The sequence below is a fragment of the Lethenteron reissneri genome, chromosome 64 (assembly GCF_015708825.2).
Source record: "Lethenteron reissneri isolate LAM-NWPU_2019-01 chromosome 64, ASM1570882v1, whole genome shotgun sequence".
Lineage (NCBI taxonomy): Eukaryota > Metazoa > Chordata > Hyperoartia > Petromyzontiformes > Petromyzontidae > Lethenteron > Lethenteron reissneri.
The window spans coordinates 154,606-178,566 of record NC_083842.1 but is presented as its reverse complement, the minus strand read 5'-3'; the positions used below and the strand labels follow the sequence as shown (position 1 = coordinate 178,566).

At 44.8% G+C, this 23,961-nt stretch overlaps 1 protein-coding gene across 1 annotated transcript in view; it reads right to left on the bottom strand.

Annotated features, from left to right (window-relative positions):
• The window catches only part of LOC133358980 (zinc finger protein 729-like), a 58,197-nt gene that overhangs the window by 5,403 nt on the left and 28,833 nt on the right, over positions 1 to 23,961 (bottom strand). Inside the window, exons 6-7 of the mRNA XM_061577360.1 lie at positions 22,093 to 22,198; positions 17,081 to 19,172 (exon numbers count right to left, since the gene is read on the bottom strand). Of these exons, the coding sequence (XP_061433344.1) occupies positions 17,081 to 19,172; positions 22,093 to 22,198 (2,198 nt within the window). The remainder of the gene's footprint in view (positions 1 to 17,080; positions 19,173 to 22,092; positions 22,199 to 23,961) is intronic.

The following is a 23,961-nucleotide window of genomic DNA, read 5'->3' as shown; positions in this document are numbered from 1 at the left end:
GGTTCTTTAAAGGAGTCCATATTTCACATCCACAGAGAAAGGGGTCATAGCGGTGGGCAAGAAGATTCAGTGATTTGTATGGAGCAACGGTCCAAGCAGCTTCCTCACCATGTTAGACATTAAAGAATGCTGCTTGACTAACTTGAATTGAGACTTTATCTACCAAACCAGAGCTGGTCGTGAACACATTAACGAAATATGGGAGCTCCTCCACCACCTGTAGAACTGCCTGATTACTCATTAAGAGGCGAGCAGGCGGAATGTTGGATGACATGAAATACCCAGGCAGGTGCTGTATTTTTTTGGAACATAAGTAAGGCTCCTCCTTATAATGAAAATTTTCAGGTACAGAACAAGAGTCCCTAACTCCATCGCATTGAGTAGCCAATACCAGATCATCAGCATACATAACATGGTTGACCAGCAGGAAACAATCTCTTAACTTTCACCAGCCATCGATTAGCCTCTCATTGTAACTGTAGCAAATGCATTTTGTAGGGCCATTGTGAGGTTATCAAAACTATGTGTATATTGAAGATGCTATCTTCATGTACACAGTCCATGGGTCATGGAAGGGTTAGGTTCCCGAGAACGACCCGTAACCCGAATTTCCCATGCCGGAAACTGAACAATTTTCCCCCAAAATCAAGACGAAATCCCATAGCAGGAAAGAGTTGTCCAGCCCCTACCCAATTACTCGTACTGTATCGCGCTATAGTTCATTTTCTGTCGCGACCTGTATCGTATTGCTGTACATACGTTCTGCACTTCCGATGATTCTTTCATTTCATCGAATATCTACCCTAACACTACCCATAATTAAACTAATGCAAGAAAAACTTATCCAAATATTTATGAACACCATGAGACATTCTAATATTAATTGTTAAGAGAAAACAGTCACTTCCGAATATTCATTTACCAGGCATAGACTAGGCCGAGACCTCTCCGAGTGCTGTTGGCTGAAACCATAAGCAATCGAAGTGTAATTGTGTTAAATAAAGTACTTAACTTTCGATTTAAAGCTTTCGTGACTGCAGGGATTCATCTTCTTGTTTCTTTCGGTAAAGTCACGTAGAAGGGAAGTAATAAAATAATAAAAATAAAACATAATAAAACAATTCTCACGACGTTTCGGCTACAACGCAAGCAGCCGTCTTCAGGTGAAGACGGCTGCTTGCGGCTGCTTGCGTTGTAGCCGAAACGTCGTGAGAATTGTTTTATTATGTTTTATTTTTATTATTTTATTACTTCCCTTCTACGTGACTTTACCGAAAGAAACAAGAAAAAGTACATAACGTAAATAACTTATGAAATAAACTTCAAATCAAAACCATAAAGAAAAACATGGGAAAAACAAGATAGTTCGAAGTACAGAAAACCAAAATTACGGAATGCTACAAAAGAAAAATAATTAGGTAATGCTAGAAAACAATTCCATTGACCTTAATCTTTTCCAGTCATTATTGCAATGCAATTAAGGGTGATATTACACTGAAAGTTACGAGACGATGTGACAGATATAGTATACGCACGGTAACAATGTAACAGCATGACTGAGGGTACAGAGCGACTATACACCACCGCCTTGGGGAAGATGCTGCCTGCCTTATGCCTTGCTCCGCGGTATTCATCCACAACCTCACCGCGCTGGACTATTTGCGCTTAAGTAACTAAAGCAAAAATTCCCGCATGTTGATTTTTTTGACATGATTTATGGGAGCATGTCCATAAGGTTGGATTTCCGTAAGTCGGGTCTTCCGCTACCCGGGGACTTACCGTAATGTATGTGGCCAGAGGGAATTCCTGTCACACGCCAAGTTGAACAGGAAACGGCTCCGAATCCTTGTCACACAGCATTTGCCGGGTCTGCCCAAAATAAAAAAAAATCCATAACGAATGTGAGCAGAGGGGCAGGGATATCGAAAACAAGGAACAACCCAAAGCCGAAGCCTCTTCATGGTACTTAGGCCTTGACAACATCAAAAAACGTGCCAAGAAAGTCAAAACAGTGATATTCAATACTTAAGCCTTACCGAAACAAAGGGGTTAGATAAATGGCAACCAAAAATACGCATCACAATTGAAATAAGTACTGTACAGCATGCCAACTAGACTAAAAACAAAACAATTGAAATAAACAAAGATAAACTCTATAGAAACAAAACATTCCATGAGAATAAATAGGATTCTGATTACTGACTACTCTGCTAACAATGATGACGATGTGTGTGCGCGAGTGGAGAGTGGTAGTACTTCGGTTAGCGTGCTGCGCTATGAACCCAGCGACCCGAGTACAATTTCCGCTAATGCCCAAAACCATGACGATTACCTGAATTGGCCCTGGGCCTTCCCAGGTCGACTCAGCCTCAAATAAGTACCTGGTGTGTTGTGTAAACATCGCCACTGGGGAGACAAAGGCGGCCGGAAATGGTTCTGGTAACCTACCCCTTTGTGTGCCGTGCCAACCTTCATAGGTGCTACTTTCCCTAACAGTCTGTTAAGACTAAATGCTTGCATGGCAAAGGTTGAGGTGCCACCGATTTCCTCGCATTCCTCATCCACCCCGCCCTCCTTCCCAGAAGTCTTCCCAGGAAAGAGTAAATTGTTATTTCTTGTTATTTTCTTTGAACCTATCTACGTGACTTTACCGGAAGACCCAATAATATGTAAATTGGTATGCAAAGAGGTTGCCCGAGATAGGTCGAAACCGCAAAAAATAAACCCATGACATTCAAGGGTCTACTGTATGACATTTTCACAGAACTGTCCTGGACTAAAACTACAATTGGGCTTTGCAAGCTTCTTCTCTGCAGGTCTGGCAAGCTGAATATTCATTATCTGGAAATCAGTGTGGTCAAACGTTAGCTCTTCGTCCAATCCAGCAGAGATCATCGTTTAGTCAATGTTGTTGTAATAATGTTCTGTCTTGCAACCTGTGTAATATCACCACCCTCCCTCAGGACGTTTCTTTTGAAGTCCATTATGCCCGGCACTAAAACTGCTCTTAGACTGTGGGTTGCCCAAGCTGTGCAAATGTCACCAATCACAATATTCTGGGTTCACACTTTGTCACCAGATGGTGCACCAGCCAACCACTGACAGTGTGGTTACTTCCTGGAATATTTAAGGCATAGAAAAAGCAACAAATACATATACACAAACACACACATTAAAATACACAAACCCATGTGTTAGCTATCCAGAACGTTAACACACTCCCAAAACACGCTCTACAAAACCAGCAATACTTATAGAAGCTAAAAATGCAAATAAAAAACAAGGTTCAGTGTTAACTTACACTCGCAGTCAAATAAAATGCATCAACACACATGATCATATTCCAATGTGCGCACACAGTTACCCACAACAAAGACCCCCAATATAGCCTTAACAATAAGTTCAGGAGTGGGTGTATGGCCAGCACCACACCCGACCGCTTTTGTTTCCCCAGTGGCGATGTTTACACACTGCACCAGGCACTCATTTGAGGCTGAGTCGATCTAGGGAGGCCCAAGTCTGGTTCAGATAGTCACTGGTGTTGGTGGCGGTGAGTGGGAATCGAACTCGTGTTGCCTAGTTCATAGCGCAGCGCGCTATAGGTTACATTACCGCACGCAACAACAGCCGCCATTTGCACACGAAGTGAGCTCTACCAGTATGTGTGCAAGGGAACCCGCACCGACCGACTGCAGAAGCTACCGGTCAAACTGCCTCCTCTCCCAGTTCCAGAGAAGGTTTTGCCCACGCATTGCAAATGTCAGCAATCACAATATTCCGGGTTCACCACTCTGGTAAAATGTAGCGGCCACTCTAGTTCGTAAAACAATCAGAGATATCTTCTTGTTTCTTTCGGTAAAGTCACGTAGAAGGGAAGTAATAAAATAATAAAAATAAAACATAATAAAACAATTCTCACGACGTTTCGGCTACAACGCAAGCAGCCGTCTTCAGGTGAAGAATGAGACACTACCAAACTAGGAGCTTATATATAAGCTGCATTGGGGGTTGAAGAGCGCCTTAACAAAAAGAATGTGCATGTGAAGAGGAATTTAGCATATTCATGGAAAATGCGTAGGCGTTGGGCGGGGGGGTGTCAAAGTCATATTATGCCCATGCATTATGCAGGATCAGCAGCAACCAAGGGGGGTGCAGGGATTAGCAGTAACAAAGGGAAGGAATGTTAATGATATGTAGCTGCAGTTACTCAACAACCACGTAGAAAACTAAAGTATAAACTACATAAAAAACTAAAGTATAAACTGCATCGCACCATCAGTATACTTACTATACTCTATAATAAGCTGAGTTACTAACAGCAAGTAATACATTACCATTCTACCTCGTAAAAATTCTATAATATGCTTCCATCTAGACCTTATTCTCTTACATCACACGAGCATATACCGTACTATATACTGCCATAGATAAACCCAACATTAAATTATATACTGTATTGCTGTAAACCAACCTATATCTTATACATTTAATATAACACTATGTATTATTCTACACACCCTAATGTGTGTCGAAATGGTTTATTACGTCCTTCCAATGATTGCTGAGCCAGAATCCATCTTCTCGGTTAAAATTGTCTCTGTGTTTGTATATGTGGATCGCCTCATGAACGAATCTCTCATGATAGCCAGATGGCTTGCAGAGAACCTCTGTCTTGGAGAAGTCAATATCATGTGAGCCCACTGAGTTGTAACAGTGATCTGCCACGGCTGAGGTGTTTGTCCTACCGTGTTTCAGGTCAGCTTTATGTTCACGGATGCGGTCCGAGACATGTCGTTTGGTTTCCCCAATGTAACTGCTACCACAGAGGCAACTTAGTTTGTAGACGCCAGGGTACTGTATGTCTGGAACCACATCTTTTACAGACGGTACCAGATCACGGATTTTATGTACTGTGTTGAATCGGACCTGGATCTTGTGTTTAATCAGGATTTTGGAGATCTTTTTTGTGACCCCAGCAATGTAGGGTAAGGTGATGGTCTTGAAAGGCTCCTCAACAGGATCCTTCTTGATGGTTGGAGTGATGGCTTTGCGGATTGTATAGTCGGAGTAACCATTTGCCTTAAGAGCTTGGCGTACGTGTTTGAGTTCACTGGAAATGTGTTCATGGTCGGAGATGCATTGGGCTCTATGATATAGAGTCTTGATGAGGGAATTCTTCTGGGATGGATGGTGGTGGGAATCCGGTTTTAGATAAGCATCCGTGTGGGTGGCTTTCCTGTAGACAGAGTGGCTCATTGAACCATCAGGTCTCCTTTTGATTAGGACATCCAAAAAGGGTAGCTTGCCATCATTTTCGACTTCCATGGTGAATCTGATGGCTGGGTGTATGGAATTGATGTGGTCGAGAAATTGGTCTAGAGCAGGCCGGCCATGTGGCCAGATACTTTAGTTTTTTATGTAGTTTATACTTTAGTTTTCTACGTGGTTGTTGAGTAACTGCAGCTACATATCATTAACATTCCTTCCCTTTGTTACTGCTAATCCCTGCACCCCCCTTGGTTGCTGCTGATCCTGCATAATGCATGGGCATAATATGACTTTGACACCCCCCCGCCCAACGCCTACGCATTTTCCATGAATATGCTAAATTCCTCTTCACATGCACATTCTTTTTGTTAAGGCGCTCTTCAACCCCCAATGCAGCTTATATATAAGCTCCTAGTTTGGTAGTGTCTCATTCTTCACCTGAAGACGGCTGCTTGCGTTGTAGCCGAAACGTCGTGAGAATTGTTTTATTATGTTTTATTTTTATTATTTTATTACTTCCCTTCTACGTGACTTTACCGAAAGAAACAAGAAGATGAATCCCTGCAGTCACGAAAGCTTTAAATCGAAATCAGAGATATATTTAAGTCCATCTTTAAAACTCACCTCTGTAAACTGGTCTTCATCCCCCCTAGTTTTGCCGTTTACCTGAGCGGGTGAGTGATTGGTCACAGAATGGGTGAGTAGTTGACTGATTGAGTAGGCAGTGAGTGGGTCTTCCAGTGAGTGAGTGAGTGATTGAGTTAGTGGGTAAATGAAGCTTGAGTTCTGGCTGTTTACTCTGCAGGATGTGTATATTTCGTACTTTTGATACACGGCACGGATTGGTGGTATCCACGGATGAAATGCAGCACTTTACAAATGTAAATTATAATTGTATTATAAATATTGCAGGCATATTATACACACCACCATGCACCATATGCTTCCATAAAGATGTTAAAGTACATTTTTCTCGCGTTATTTTTCATGAGTAGGCCATTGTGTACTGGCGTCATGGTTGAAATGTATGATGATACAACTATTTTTATGAAAGAAGAAAAGGCTTTAACCTTTTCGGCAATAAGACAGATGTTAAGATCAGAATCTTTAAAATCAGAATCTGTCTTCTGGAGGAATGTCACAGATGTCCAGTCGAGGCAGGTCAGAAAGTTACAAAAAGAAACATATTTGGCTATGTACGGTGTGAAAGGAGCTCAACTAACATACAAAAAACGATAGGAGTGCAAAATAGATGAAAGGTAAGCAATTCACGAAAAATAAATAGAAATGAATAAAGTACATAGTTCAATTTGCAAAGAGATCCCTATTGCAAGGTAGCATTAAGTCTGCATTAACCACACATTCTTGTGGTATAATTTAACACAAACATCAAGTCTATATCAACCACATGATATTTTTTTTTTACAAGGCTATTATTTCCATAGATTTGCTCTTTATTTGACTTGCTATTAAACCATTGGACAATCCGAAAAATCTGCGACGTGCATCTGATTGTCTATGTGAGTCTGTGGGTCTGTGTGTGAGTCTGTGGGTTTATGTGCTAGTCTAGGGGTTCCTGCATGACTGATTGTCTGTTAAGTTTCCCAGATTTCACTGCCCAAAAGTTTGGAACCACGTATCGTCTTTTGGCATCTCAATTCTGCCATCTATAACCTCGTTTAAACTGACTAATACTCACTCAAGTTTGAGTGGGAATGTAATTTTACAACAGAACTGCTATTAAGTTGGTTTTGTAAACCTGTAATTTTGGAATGCGTTGATGTCTGCCCGCCAAGTCGCCCTTACAAAATTAGCGTCTAAGCTCAATAGGTGTTACTCGTGAAATTCACTTCTGATTGCGAGTTAGTGGGTGGGTGAGTGCGAGGGAGGTCGAGTAAGGGAGTGTGATTAGGTGACTGTTCTTGTGTGGGCGAGTGAATGGATGAGTGAGTGGGAGAGTGGATGGATGAGTGAGTGAGCGAGCGAGTTATAGAGTGGGAGGGTGGATAAAGAGATGAGTGAGTGGACGGATGAGTGGGCTAGTGATTGAGCTTAATTATTAAATACTTTGATGTCTGCCGGCTGAGTCGCCCTTGAAAATAAGCTTCTTAGTTCAATGGACTTCACTTGGGAAATAAACGTTTTCTGACTCTGAAATAAACTTCTGGACTGGTATCGTCCAAATATTGCAATGCTGAACAAATGCCTCCAGTTTACTCAATCGGGAATACGCGAATAAGCATCGCCCCTCCCCCCGAGACTGCCAAACCAACTCGGCAGGACGCTCCTGAACTGAAGTAAAGAGACTCGGTGTGATAAAGCACACGAGTGGGCACCACGCTGGCGAAATTTTCACGACATCGCGCGGTATACAGGAGGTCGTGGGTTGGATCCCGACGCTGACGCGTGTTTATTTGGAGTTTGCGTGTCTCTCTTTCTGCGTGGATTTGAAATCCGCTTTTCCCCTCCAATTTTAGAAACATGAGTTTAGAGTATTTGTCTGCTGTAAATGTCCACACAAGCCACTTCGTTGTCGGCAGGTCGCTCCTAAAAGATATATATCTCAAAATGAGAAATATAAAAAAATGGTTTTAAAGTAGTCAGCCAGGTGAGGACAAACACAAATAAACAAAACTTAAAGCAAATACAATTAGGCGATGGCAGGAGGCAAGGCCAGCATGGCTAGGCCACACTTTGTAACGTTCCAACCTGGACATCGATTCCACACTCGCTGCTACACTCAATTGAAATCCTGAGGAGAACAATAAAAGAAGCGAGGCTGCACCTAAATAAACAAAAACAACCACCACCATCACGACGTGAACTTATCACCTCGGATCTCGGTTGAGTGGCGAGCAGCGCGAAATCGCGCGGCGGGGGAGATGACATGACGTCACTTAGCAAGTTAACCACCTCCCACTGAATAAATTATGTTAATGAACCAAGCCCTGACATTGAGTGATTGGGCGTGGCTACTGAACCGGACACAATGAACTCGCGGCAGATTTAATGCTTATATGCCATTTATTAAGCAGGCCCTTATGGGGAGTGATTGCGCGTGGCTTTGCTTGATTTTTATTCATTTTACTGGTGACATGACGTCACTAGCGAGGTACACACCCCTTGGCGTCTCCCGACGATGACGTCACGTGGAGTGGTAAAGTGAGAGGGCGAGCACGGTGAAGAGTGGTATTAGAGTTTAAGTTTAATTAGATTCATTTTACATTTCTTCCTCCGTTACACAGGGATCCCTTGGTTTGGGTAAGCTTAGCTTCAACAACAAGAACATGAGCATTATTGCGTGTGTGTACACTGTGTATGACACCACTATCATAAGCATCAACATCATCGGCATCATCATCATTAGCACCATCAGCAACACCACCATAATCATCAACAACACGATCATCATCAGCACCATCGTCATCAACACCACCATAATCATCATCAACACCATCAGTATCAGCACCAACAACAACAATTCGTCACTAAGTGGCGCCGACGTCACCACGGCGCTCGTTCCAGGCTAAGGCCACGTGAAATATCAAACGCCAACGTGCAAGAAAGAGGTCACGGGACATACCCAGGTGTCGTTGGTTGACTGAGATGACTGGCCGATGCACCACATGTGCCCCCTACTGTGCCAACTTTATATACGTGGCCACGTAGCTGAAGCCCGTGAGTGTATGGGGTGCGGCTCGCTGGCTACGCTCCATCCCCCTGAGCTCTGGGTGCATCCAATCCCATCAGCAGTGCTTAACGGGCAATTATACAGTGGCCCAAAAGTAAAAGACACATGGGGTTATTTTTTTACAGGGTGGCTCGAAAAATCATGACACCTAGGGTTATTGTTATATAGCGTGGCCTAAAATTTAGGAGACAGGGTTATTGTTATACAGGGTGGCATAAAAGTGAAGACTCACATGGTTCATGTTGTACAGGGATGGCCAAAAAGTCAGGACAAATGGGATTATTTTCTAGATGGCCCAAAAGTCAGGACACACAGGGTTATAAAATAGGGTGGCCCAAAATTCAGAAGACGTAGGGTTATTGTTACACAGGATGGCCCAAAGGTTAAGACACATAGGGTTATTGTGTTATACAGGATGGACCAAAAGTCAGGACACGCAGCATTACAAAACAGGGTGGCACAAAAGTCAGGAGACGTAGGGTTATTGTCATACAGGGTGGCCCAAAAGTTAGGAAACATTGGGGTGTTGTTATACAAGTTGGCGCAAAAGTTAGGGCACAGAGTTGTTATACAAGGTGGCCAAAACGTCAGGACATGCAGGATTATTGTTATACAAGGTGGCCAACACGTCAGGACACACAGGGTTATAAAATAGGGTGGCCCAAAATGCAGAAGACGTAGGGTGATTGTTATACAGGGTGGCCCAAAAGTTAAGACACACAACGGAGTTGTGATACAGGGTGGCCAAAAAGTTAGGACCCATAGGGTTATTTCACAGGGTAACCCAAAAGTGAGGACACACAGGGTTATTATTACTATTATTATGCAGGGTGGCCCAAAAGTGTGGACCCATAGGGTTTTTAGACAGGGTTACCCAAAGGTCAGGACAAACAGGATTTTCATACAGGGTAGCCCATATGTCAGAACACACAGGATTATTATACAGCGTGGCACAAACGTCAAAAAACACAAGATTATACAGGGTGGCCCAAAATTCAGGACATGTAACGTTATGAAGATAGGGGTTGGTCAAAACGTCATGGCACATAAGCTTATTATAATAAAGGATGGCTGAAAAGTCAGGACATATAGGTTTATTTTAAAGGGTGGCCCAAAATTAAGGACACGTAGCATTATCATTCAGTGTGACCCAAAAGTAAGGATACAGGGTTATTATACAGGGTGGCCCAAAAGTCAAGTCACATAGGAATATTGTTATACAAGAGGGTCCAAAAGTCAAGTCACATAGGGTTATTGTTATACAGGGAGGCCAAAAAATCAGGACACAGGGTTATTATACTGGATGGCCCAACAGTCAGGAGACATAGGGTTAACGTTATACAGGATGGCTCAAAAGTCAAGACACAGAGGAAAATTGTTTTACAGGTTGGCCCAAAAGTGAGGACCCATAGGGTTTTTAGACAGGGTTGCCCAAAGGTCAGGACAAACAGGATTATTATACAATGTGGCCCAAAAGTCAGGAGACATAGGGTTATTGATATACAGTGTGCAAAACTCAAGGAACATATAGCTATTACTTAGCGGGGCCCAAAAGTCAGGACTCATAGGGTTATTATAATGGTTGGGCCAACATTCAGGAGATATAGGGTGAATGTTATAAAGGGTGGCTCAAAAGTCAGGACACATACGTTACTGTTTACACGGTAGCACAAAAGTCAGGAGACAAAGGGTTATTATTACACATAGTCTCCCAAAAGTCAGGACATATAGGTTACTAGCGGTAAGTACCCGGCGTTGCCCAGGCAAAAAAGGCAGACACACACGTGGACTTACACACAGACATCGGCTCACACACGTAGAAAGACATCGACTTACACGCACATACACACATATGGACTCCCACACACAGACATCGACTTTAGACACACACATGTAGTTACACACACAAATCGACTGACACACACGTAGACTTACACTCACATATCAACTCACACATACATACATAGACTTAACAACAGCCGGCATTCGCCAATAAGTGGCGGTGACGTCACAACAATGCTTGTGCCAGGCTATGAGCACCTTGAGGCCACGTGAAGTGTCGAATGCCCGCTGGCAGGAGGTCACGGGGCAGACCCAGGTGGCACAGGTCGACTGACTGAGACGACTGGCTGATGCACCACCTGTGCTCCCTACTGTGCCAACTTGCTGTGCTTTAGCCACCCGGCTCTCCGCTCGTTGTTGTGAGCGTCGCTCCTCCACCTTCCGTTGTTGTTAGATGGCGACTGTCTCCAACTGCCTAGTAGCGTCCTTCACGAGCCTCCTCCACAGAGGCCGATCTTGACACCGCTGGTACCAGTCAACGGCAAGTCCACTGAAAACCTAATCTCATATTTTAGTACTGGCAAAGGAGGTCCCATGATGCATCTCTTCTGTAGCCTGTGCTCTGCCCGTTTAGCCCCCACGATCTGGCCAAACAAAAGCTGTTTAGGCATGCGGTGGCTGGGCATGCAGGCTACATGGGCCAGCCAACGCAGCCTTGCCTGCCAGAGGAGCTCACCGATGGGACTTTGTCCACATCTTTAAAGGATTTGTGAGCTCCTCACACAATCCAGCCTGGTTAGACCCAGGATGGATCGTAGGGAGGCCAGCCTAAATGTTTGTAATCGGTGAAGATGTTCCATAAGGGGGCTCCACGTTTCGCAAGGTAGAGAATGACTGTGGCACAGAAGACTTGAAGTTTCGTGCGGAGCCACAGAGCAGGTAGTTTGCACGCAGCGTTACTCAACCGATGAAAAGACAATGACGCTGGACTGAGTGAGACCTCTGCTCTTAAACCGGAGCCGGTCATGAGCACATTGCCCAGGTATGGAAAACTCTCCACTCTCTCCACAACCGGCCCATCACAAATTGGGAGTTGTGGGGGTGGAGTGTCCGATGATACAAAATACCCAGGCAGGTGCTTAGTTTTTGGTGGGGCTGATGGCAAGGCCCCACATCCTAGTGGCAAGCTCCAGGTTCAGCAGCAGCACCTCCAACTCGTCCTCTGAGTGAGCAGCAATTGCCAGATCATGGGCATACGTAACATGATTGAGCAATAGGGAGCCATCCCTTGACTGCACCCAGGCATCGACCAGCCTCCCATTGTACAGTGGCGGCTCCTGCAAAATCTCTCAGGGGGGGGCAAATGTTTGGATGATTGATAAGGATAAGGTCCCCCCATGCAATGGATAAATTAACAGCTTAAGCATGTAAAGGCAACTTCACTTCTTTAATATTAATGAAAAATAAAGTGACTCTTACAATACATCTTGTTTCTTTCTATACTCACTATTGAAACAAACCACTCAAGTTTATTTTATTAAAGATTCCACTAGGTGGCCACAAATTATATTGTTGGATGAAACCTGTTTACGTATGATGACGTAAGTACGTATGATGACGTAGGCACGCTAGGGCGAGCCCTCCCGGAAGCCATAGAGAATGGATTGCAGCACCCCCGTTCGAAAAAAAACATCTTTGAATGTAAGTCTATGGGGGCCACTCGGGGCGATTCTCAGCCGGAGTGAAATCGCCCAAAAAGAGGCGGTACTCCACAGAACGTGACATGACGCTGATTGGACTATATCCAGAGGCTGCAGTGACGGCTAGCGTGACTCTGTGGTTGAATGACATTGGTGGTGCGTCGCCCAATCGCCCTAATGAAGAAACCGCCCCTGCTCACTGCTCACCCTCAACACTCACCCTCACCACTCAACCTCACTAATCAACACTCATAACCGCCACGCACCCTCCCCACTCACTACTCACCACTCATCCTCACCAATCACACCCTCACCAATCACCACTCACCCTCACCACTTACCACTCACCCTCACCACTCACTACTCACCACTCACCCTCACCACTCACCCTCACCACTCTCCCTCACCATTCTCCCTCACCACTCTCCCTCACCACTCACCAGTCACGCTCACCACTCACGCTCACTACTCACCCTAACCACTCACCACTCACCCTCAACACTCCCCTCACCGCTCACCATCACCCTGACCACTCACCACTCATCCTCACCAATCACCACTCACTGCTCACCCTCACCACTCACGCTCGCCCTCACCACTCACCCTCACCACTCACTACTCACCCTCACCACTCACCCTCACCACTCTCCCTCACCATTCACCAGTCACGCTCACCAGTCACGCTCACTACTCACCATAACCACTCACCCTCACTACTCACCACTCACCCTCCATCATTCACCCTCAAAACTAACCACCCTCATCACTCAGCACTCACCACTCATGCTCACCCCTCACCACTCACCCATCACAACTCACAACTGCCACTCACCCTCACCGCTCACTACTCACCCTGACCACTCACCACTCATCCTCACCAATCACACCCTCACTGCTCACCCTCATCACTTATGCTCACCCTCACCACTCACCCCTAACTAATCACCACTCACCCACCCCACTCACCCTTACTACTCACCACTCACCCTCACCATCTCCACTCACCACTCATCCTCACCACTCACCGTCACAACCACCACTCACCCTCACCACTCAACCTCACCCTCACTACTCACCATTCATCTTGACCAATCACCACTCTCCACTAACCCTCACCACTCCACCTCACCACTCACCCTCAAAACTAACCACTCTCTCACCACTCACCCTCACCACTCATGCTCACCACTCACCCCTCACCGCTCACCACTCACCCATCATAACTCACAACTGCCACTCACCCTCACCACTCACGCTCACCACTCACCGCTCACAACTGCCACTCACCCTCACCACTCATCCTTATAACAACCACTCACCTTCACCGCTCACCACTCACCCTGACCACTCACCACTCATCCTCACCAATCACACCCTTAACCTCACTGCTTACCCTCACCACTCACGATCACCACTCACCCCTCTCTAATCACCACTCACAACCGCCACTCACCCTCACCACTCACCCTCAACACTCACCCTCAAGACTCACTACTCACCACTGATCCTCACCAATCACACCCTCACCAATCACCACTCACTACTGTCCCTCACTACTCACCACTCATCCTCACCAATCACCCTCACTGCTCACCCTCACCACTCAACCTCACCACTCACCCCTCACTAATCACCACTCACAACCGCCACTCACCCTCCCCACTCACCCTCACTACTCACCACTCATCCTCACCAATCACCACTCACCCTAACCACTCACCACTCACCCTCACTACTCACCCTCATCATTCACCCTCAAAAGTAACCACTCTCCCCACTCAGCACTCACCCTCACCACTCACTGCTCACCACTCACCCATCACAACTGCCACTCACCCTCACCACTCACCCTCACCACTCACCCTTACAACAACCACTCGCCCTCACCGCTCACCACTCACCCTGACCACTCACCCTCACCAATCACACCCTCACTGCTCACCCTCATCACTTATGCTCACCCTCACCACTCACCCCTCACTAATCACCACTCACAACCGCCACTCACCCACCCCACTCATCCTCACCAATCACACCACTCACCCTCCACCCTCACCACTTACCCTCACCACTCTCCCTCACCACTCACCAGTCACGCTCACCACTCACGCTCACTACTCACCCTAACCACTCACCGCTCACCCTCACCCTGACTACTCACCACTCATCCTCACCAATCACCACTCACCCTCACTGCTCACCGCTCACCCTCACCATTCACCACTCACAACCGCCACTCACCCTCACCACTCACTACTCACCCTCACCACTCACCATCACCACAAACCTTAACCACTCACCCTCACCACTCACCCTCACCACTAACCCTCACCATCACTACTACTCACCACTCTTCCTCACCACTCACCCTCCACCCCTCACTACTCACCCTCACCCTCACCACTAACCCTGACCCCTCCCCAATGACTACTCACCCTCCCCACTCACCACTCACCCTTCCTAATCACCACTCAACCTCACCACTCACCCTCACCACTCTCCCTCACCATTCACCACTCACGCTCACTACTCACCCTAACCACTCACCACTCACCCTCACTACTCACCCTCACCACTCACCCTCATCATTCACCCTCAAAACTAACCACTCTCTCACCACTGAGCACTCACCCTCACCACTCATGCTCACCACTCAACGCTCACCACTCACCCATCACAACTGCCACTCACCCTCACCACTCACCCTTACAACAACCACTCACCCTCACCGCTCACTACTCACCCTCACCACTGACGCTCACCCCTCACCACTCACAACCGCCACTCACCCTCACCACTCACCCTCACCACTCACTACTCACCACTCACCATCACCACAAACCCTAACCACTCACCCTCACCACTCACCCTCACCGCTAACCCTCACCACTACTACTCACCACTCTTCCTCACCACTCACCCTTACCACTCACCCCTCACCCTCACTACTGACCACTCACTCTCACCACACCCTCAGCACTCACCCTCCCCACTCACCCTCACCACTAACCCTGACCCCTCACCACTCACCCTTACCCTCACCACTCACCCCTAACCACTCACCCTCACTACTCACCATCACCACTCACCCTACCTACTAAGCCTCACCACTCACCCTTACTATTCACCACTCACCCTCACCACTCACCCTCAACATCAACACTCACCATCACCACTCACCCTCACCACTCACCCTCACCACTCACTCTCACCACACCCTCAGCACTCACCCTCCCCACTCACCCTCACCACACACCCTCACCACTCACGCTCACCAGATAATCGATTCTTGGCACGGTCGGGTTTAAACTTAATTACACAGTTGTATTTTAAATGTATTTTTTCCCTCGGGCAACGCTGGGTATATCGAGTTTATAGCTCAAAGTCCTCGCCTGACACGTGTGGGGTGTCGAGGCCTAGTACCGTGCAGAGCCTCCGGCCTCGCCTAGATTGCCCACCCGGCCGAGGCTGGGTGCTGGGCCCGCTACCCCCCCCCCCCCCCCGCGCTAGAATACTGTCTAATCGCTATAATTTTATTATCTACCGACCCTATAATAGTAATTGCGCACACTGGAGTGGGGGGGAGTGAAGAGGACGTGAAACTTTGATTAATTTACCTCAGCGTTGCGTGTTAACGCGTGTGCATATTTTTAACGGGAATTAAAAATTGCGTCCACCCCGCAGCGACGGCGTTGCTGCCCGTTGCACGGGACGTGCCTCCCGGCAAATTTTTTTCGTCCTAAACCCCACGGCCCGAGCGCCAAATCCCTCGCAAGCGAGCGTACGCAGACAGACGGACAGACAGACAAAAAGTGATGTTTATAGGTAAGATGGCACGTACAGCAAAATCTCTATCGCGTACTTTACCATCCGGAATGCTCTATTAACCGGCATCTGTAATACGGCAATATAAATATTCCTTCAAGTATAAAGAAAAATGCTGGCATCTTGCCAGCATTGTGATCGTGTTGTGGGCTGCCTAATTGTTGCACTGTTCTTGGAAGACAGTACTGCACTACTGTATACTGTAATCTAAACAGCACCATTGCTTCTCTACAATTAACTTAGAATGCTATACAAATGACTGGTGAGTACCTCTGTAAAAGAGTTAATTATTTTGAATATCATAGTTAAAATGTATGCTTAATTTCTTCGTTGAAAAATGTTTTTATACTTGAAATAATTTGCTAAAACATTAAGTATACCTTTCAGATAACCGGTAAATTTGATGAACTGGCATCCTCGATTCCCCATAGATGGTGGATAAGAGTTTTTGCTGTATATGCTCTAAATCAGATCATACGTGTTAAAAATTATCACTAAATTATCAAGAGACACATTGCCAACATTGCACTATGGCATTAAAATATACTGCATCACATTACAGCAGATTTACTGTACTCTGTTCTCTGAATGGATGCCTACACCTGCATGCATTCGTAGAATGAGATAATCCAAGTGATAGCACGGTTGATATTTGTTTAAAGAGGTTCACAGTTCGTGGTGGGTTTTAACGACAAATTTATATATTTATGCGATCTAACTAAAAAAAACTTTATCATGCGAAAGGCCCATGAATGAAATGGAACTTTTTTTATCCTAAGCTCAATGATAAACATCTACTTGGTCTCCATTTCACTCAGTATTGCCTAAAAAATCCACCCACACCTCCACATCCACAAATTGCTGGGAGTTGCCTCGCTCTGCCTCAGAGTCCACAGTCTCCTCCAGCTTAAAGCTGCCTCGATCGACGTGAAGGTCGGATTTTGGAGTTGAATCTTCATCCTCACATTTTACTAACACTTCTTCACTCTTGACCGTTACTTCACTTTTCACCTTCGCCAATTCAAATTTCATTTTCACTTCTTGACATTTCACCTTCACTCCTGGCCACGTTTCGTATCTCAAATGTTTTTCTGATTCTTGTTTCATGAGGGATGAACTCATTGCAACACTTTGACTTCCACAAGCCGATTTCAGATTAATTTCCTGATTAATGGTTTGATGCTTGTTTCGATCCCCTAACTGTCGAAAACCCTTCCCATACACAGTGCACTTGAAGGGTTCTTCTCCTGTGTGTGTTTGCTGGTGTTTTTTAAGATACGACAACCGTGAAAATTCCTTCTCACATGCAGTGCACTTGAATGGCTTCTCTCCTGTGTGTATTCGCTGGTGTATATTAAGATTTGATGAACGTGCAAACGCCTTCCCACACACAGTGCACTTGAAGGGCGTTTCTCCTGTGTGTATTCTCTGGTGTCTTTTAAGATGTGATGAATGTGCAAATGCCTTCCTACACACAGTGCATTTGAAGGGTCTTTCTCCTGTGTGTGTTCTATGGTGTGTTTTAAGATGTGATGAACGTGAAAACACCTTCCCACACATAGTGCACTTGAAGGGTGTTTCTCCTGTGTGTATTCTCTGGTGTACTTTAAGAAGTGGTGAATGTGCAAATGCCTTCCCACACACAAGGCACTTGAAGGGTCTTTCTCCTGTGTGTATTCTCAGGTGTATTTTAAGATGTGATGAACGTGCAAACACCTTCCCACACACAGTGCACTTGAAGGGTGTTTCTCCTGTGTGTATTCTCTGGTGTATTTTAAGATGTGATGACTCTGCAAATGCCTTCCCACACACAGTGCACTTTAAGGGTTCTTCTCCTGTGTGTGTTTGCTGGTGTTTTTTAAGACATGATGACAATGAAAATTCCTTCTCACATGCAGTGCACTTGAATGGTTTCTCTCCTGTGTGTGTTCTCTGGTGCATTTTAAGATATGATGAACGTGCAAACGCCTTCCCACACACAGTGCACTTGAAGGGCGTTTCGCCTGTGTGTGTTCTCTGGTGTATTTTAAGATATGATGAACGTGCAAACGCCTTCCCACACACAGTGCACTTGAAGGGCGTTTCTCCTGTGTGTATTGTCTGGTGTCTATAAAAATGTGATGAAAGTGCAAACGCCTTCTCACACACAGTGCACTTGAAGGGCATTTCTCCTGTGTGTATTCTCTGGTGTGTTTTAAGATGTGATAAATCTGCAAACGCCTTCCCACACACAGTGCACTTGAAGGGCGTTTCTCCTGTGTGTATTCTCTGGTGTGTTTTAAGATGTGATGAACGTGCAAACGCCTTCCCACACACAGTGCACTTGAAGGGCGTTTCTCCTGTGTGTATTCTCTGATGTGTTTTAAGATGTGATGAATATGCAAACGCCTTCCCACACACAGTGCACTTGAAGGGTCTTTCTCCTGTGTGTATTCTCTGGTGTGTTTTAAGATGCGATGCACGTGCAAACACATTCCCACACACAGTGCACTTGAAGGGTGTTTCCCCTGTGTGTATTCTCTGGTGAGTTTTAAGATTTGGTGAATGTGCAAATGCCTTCCCACACACAGTGCACTTGAAGGGTGTTTCTCCTGTGTGTATTCTCTGGTGTCTTTTAAGATTTGATGACTGTGTAAAGGCCTTCCCACACACAGTGCACATGAAGGGTGTTTCTCCTGTGTGACTTCTCTGGTGTATTATAAGATGTGATGACATTGCAAATGCCTTCCCACACACAGTGCACTTGAAGGGTGTTTCTCCTGTGTGTATTCTCTGGTGTCTTTTAAGATTTGATGATTGTGCAAAGACCTTCACACACACAGTGCACTTGAATGGTTTCTCTCCTGCTGATTGTCTTCGCTCCATCTGACCAATTCTGTACAGCAAAGTGGCAGAGGAACTGGCAGCTGTAGACAGAAAACAGTAATATCCACACATTGTATGTCAGCATAGAAGCATAGAAATGTATATATATATAGTCACATGTGATTTTTTTACTTAAAACTTTCGTGACTGCAGGAATTCATATTCTTTGGTTCTTTCGGTAAAGTCACGTAGATATAACAATATAAATAAAGTGAATAAAAATATCACGACGTTTCGATCGCAACTCAAGCGGTTGTCATCAGGCAGAGGAGTTAGCCTCTAAAAGCAAAATGTTCATAAAGGTTCGGGGATATTGCATATATATACAGTCACACATGATATTCAAGTATTACATAGACAAGAACACTCAAACATTAACGAGAAATAAAAAAAATCACTTCCAATGCAACACACAGGCTGTTTTAAGGCACTATCTACAATTGACGATCAGCTCTTGGCCTAGCATAGCAAGCAAGTGGTCAGTATAATGCCTGGAGGCGCTAGTACAGTAAAACCTTGAATTGCGAGTAACTTGGTCTGCAAGTGTTTTGCAAGATGAGCAAAAATTTTAAATAAAAATTAAGTTTATAAACGAGCGAGGTCTTGCAATAAGAGTACTATGTATACGCTTTGTCTGCCGAGCGTCACGTGATCACAACTGATATACGAGTGGTTTGATATACGAGTGCTTTGGATTACAAACACGTTTCCGGAACGAATTATGCTCGCAATCCAAGGTTTTACTGTATATTTAATATCAATGATAACCGTAAGTCTACCTACAGAATTTCGGTTGTATCTGGCTACTGAAGAAATGTTAACTATTGAAAAGTCTGATAAAAAGAGCAAATGGTGTTAAAAATAAAACTATTCGCATTGGGCAGAAATATTATAAAATGGACAAATTAATGTTCAATTGCAACTTGGAAGTCCGAAGCCAGGCTCAAATTTGCTTGAATACTCGGATGGACAGATGTAATTTCAGGTTCATGTGCTATGTTTTCCATGTTTATGAAACGTTCCATGTGTCGGGGCCTGTACAAAGGAAGGTTCTAAAAGGCGTGCATTGTGATGATTGGAAACAGGTGACCAGTAGGCACTGTAATAATTATTCAATTCAGGACACACATGTTATAGTAAAGTGGGGGGGGGGCATTGTCTGATAGGGGCGGGGCCGAGCGAGTATATAAAGTGGAGTGAGGCCCGCGGTCGGGGAGCTTACTAATTGACGACCAGAGGTGGATGACATTGGGGCCGACTGTGGAAACCATCGGGGTTGACTGTTCAGGTATCAACTTGGTGGAAACCATCGGGGCTGAAGATAGCCATAGAAATTACGAGTGTGAAAGTCGTCATGGGACCTCCTTTGCCAGTACCAAAATATAAGAATAGGTTTTTCCCATTTTTTTTGAGGTCATAGCTGTGGGCAAGAGCAACGGTCCAGGCAGCTTCCTCACCATGTTAGACAGTCTAATTAAAGAATTCTGCTCGACTAATTTGAATTGAGACTTTAGCTGCTAAACCAGACCTGTTCGTGAACACATTAACCAAATATGGGAGCTCCTCCACCACCTGTAGAACTGCCTGGTTACTCAATAAGAGGCGAGCAGGCGGAATCTTGGATGACATGAATACACAGGCAGGTGCTTTATTTTTTTGGAACATATGTAAGGCTCCCCCTCATGATGAAATTATCCAGGTACAGAACAAGAGTCCCAAACTCCATCGCATTTAGTAGCCATGATCAGATCATGAGCATACATAACATGCTTGACCAGCAGGAAACGATCCCTTAAATATAACCAGCCATCGATTAGCCTCTCATTGTAACTGTACCAAATGCATTTTTGTAGGGCCATTGTGAGGTTCTCAAAACTATGTAAGTATTGAAGATGCTATCTTAATGTACAGACAGTCCCCGGGTTATCGAAGGGTTAGGTTCCCGGGAACGCTCCGTAACCAAAAATCAAGACGAAATCCCATAGCAGGAATAGTTGTGCCGCCTTGTTGTATATATAGGCCTTTTTCCAAAATTTATATTAAGAATACAGTGATACCTCGGTTCACGAACGATTCTGTTCACGAACAACTCGGTTCACGAACAGAAAAGTTCATAAAAATATGCTCCGGTTCACGAACTCCGCTTCGGTTCACGAACAGGAGCCGCGGCCATTTTAATGCTATTTCCAGGCTGTCACATGGTCGTGACTTCCTATAGGAAGATCGTGGAGAGAAGAGGAGACACAGAAAGAAGTACTGTGAGTACTGTGAAGACACTTTCAGTGACTTTTTGCTTTTTTGGTGTGCTTTTTAGCACATACAGTACTGTACTGTACTACTGTACTGTACTGTACAATACTGTACTTACTGTATTGTACAGTTCACCCGTTTGAGTGCTTACTGAAGTCATCTCAAGCAAGGTTAGTGTTCTATCTTTATACATTACTATACTGTACAGTACTAATGTGTATTGTAATTTGTTTCATATTTTTGTGCTTCAAAAACAAAAAAAAAAGGTCAGAATGGATTAACCGGATTTACATTGAACCCTATGGGAAAATGTGCCTCGGTTCACGACCAATTCGGTTCGCGACCAGAGTCAGTTCACGAATTAAGTTCGTGAACCGAGGTATCACTGTAATTCTGCCAATATTTTTTGTAATAATAATCGATAAAAAATGAAACAAACAACCTCAACCCCGCTACCTCCCACAAGCCACACCAAGCATCTGGAGGTCATAAAGAGCCATTCAATAATAAACTCCAGGGAAAAGAGAGGGGTTAACGGCGATCTGGCGCTGTACGGGCTAGGTGCTGAGTTCGGCATGGACCGACAGAGTATCGCTGAAAGTTGTATTCTACATTTATTCTGATATCCTGATGTCTTGAGTCAAGGATTGTGATAAGTTGTATTGTACTAAGCTATCAGAGTTATGTAAGAGGTGTGCGAATACAATTTACAAGTTTTGAGAGTGAGTGACCCAGCCAGCGACGAGCAGCTCACAGCAGGAGCCCTCTTGGAGGATGGGCGGAGAGCACGGAAGTTGAGCAACGACGAGGCGAAGCCCTGAAGGAAGGGTGGGAGAGGCACCACTGAATGCCCGCGCAAAGTTGTCAGCTGCACGATCAAGGAGAGAGCAAGAGAGAAAGAGTGACGAGCAACGACAAGCAATCATCCTGGAGAAAGGGCGGAAAGCACCAAGCATCGACCAAGCCAGCATCGCAGAGGACCAGCTGCAGCGGACGAGCTGCAAGCGCAATTGTGCATCGCCAGAGAGCTCGGAGTAGAAGAGAGCTCTCAACCAGCGCAACCAGCTCCACCGAGCGCGATCGAGCACCTTCCAAGACAAGCGTCATGCCGACTCAGCTCATCCAGCAGTGAAAAGAGCCTGCAGCTGCTGCCGAGCGAGAGAGAGCGAGAGCGCCATGTGTATGACACGCCCACACACACGACTCATCACTCAGCAGGGAACAAACTAATTTTTGGTACAAGAAACGCCCAACCTCGGTGTCTGCTTAATGCAAAGAGGAGACAATCCACCCACGCACACATAGCGGGACTAATAAGAGTACTCCAAAAGTTCTCCTTGTGTTTCACCCATTGAGTTACGTGGATATGGTCGTTGAGAAGTATTTTAGTCATTATTTTTGTTAATTGCCTAACTGTACGAATCTACACACTCAGGGTTATTATTGTGTTAAACTCTTTCTTTTGATCACAGAATCTTGCCCGCAAATTTATTGAAGCCTTAGCCAATTGATAAGCATTTGCTGAAGCAGGCACACTGCCGCACACCATTGTTCCAAGACATTTCGTTAATTGCATAATCTTACCAATGAATTCATTGAGGTCTACTTTTGCTTTCGGGACATGTTTCTTTATTGCTATTTGCATAAATATTGTCACATTAATTTTTAAGGACTTTTTCCCATCGCCGTGAATGCTCGCTTTACCCTGAGGAATTAACCAATTGTTCTGCTACCCAGTTTAACAAACGTAATCATTGAGGGTTAAATGTACGGATCAATGAGGAGTACCGTGTTGACATTCCTAGCATGAAAGTTCGCATATTAGAGTGTTTTTGTTTAGAGTTTAAAGTTGCTTAACACAGAAGAGTCTTGAGTGGTGCCTTCCTAAGTTCATGCATAATAATCTTAATTATAAGAACTGTATCCTGCGGTGATATCTGAATCTTGAGACCTGACATAAACACACTAAGACATAATCAGTAAAAGTTAAAGCAAGAATCATTGTATTATCCCGATTGATAATAAAACCCTAGAGAACGAAGCCGAGCTTAATCGGCATACTTATATCACACTTGCAGAGCTTCATACAATTCATTGTATTATCCCGATTGATAATACAACCCTAGACAACACTGCCTAGCCTAATTATCATAATTGCATACATTAGCATAATTGCATACACTTGTATAACTTAATATAATTACACCCACAATTAGCATATACAAATTTTCATAACTACACAACTTAGCCTAATTTCAGGTAATTACACGTTTTAAATTTTTCATTTAATTTTTTATTATCTTTATTAATTTTTCAAGACCCGACATATACAACACGCCCCTACCCAATTACTTATTCATTTTCTCTCAGTACTGTATCGCGCTATAGTACGTTTTCTATCGCGACCTGTATCGTATTTCTGTACATACGTTCTGCACTTCATATGATTATTTCATTTAATAGAATATCTACCCTAACACTACCCATAATTAAACTAATAAAATATATACTTATCCAATTATTTATGAACACCATGAGACATTAATATTAATTGATAACAGAAAAGCCACTTCCGAATAT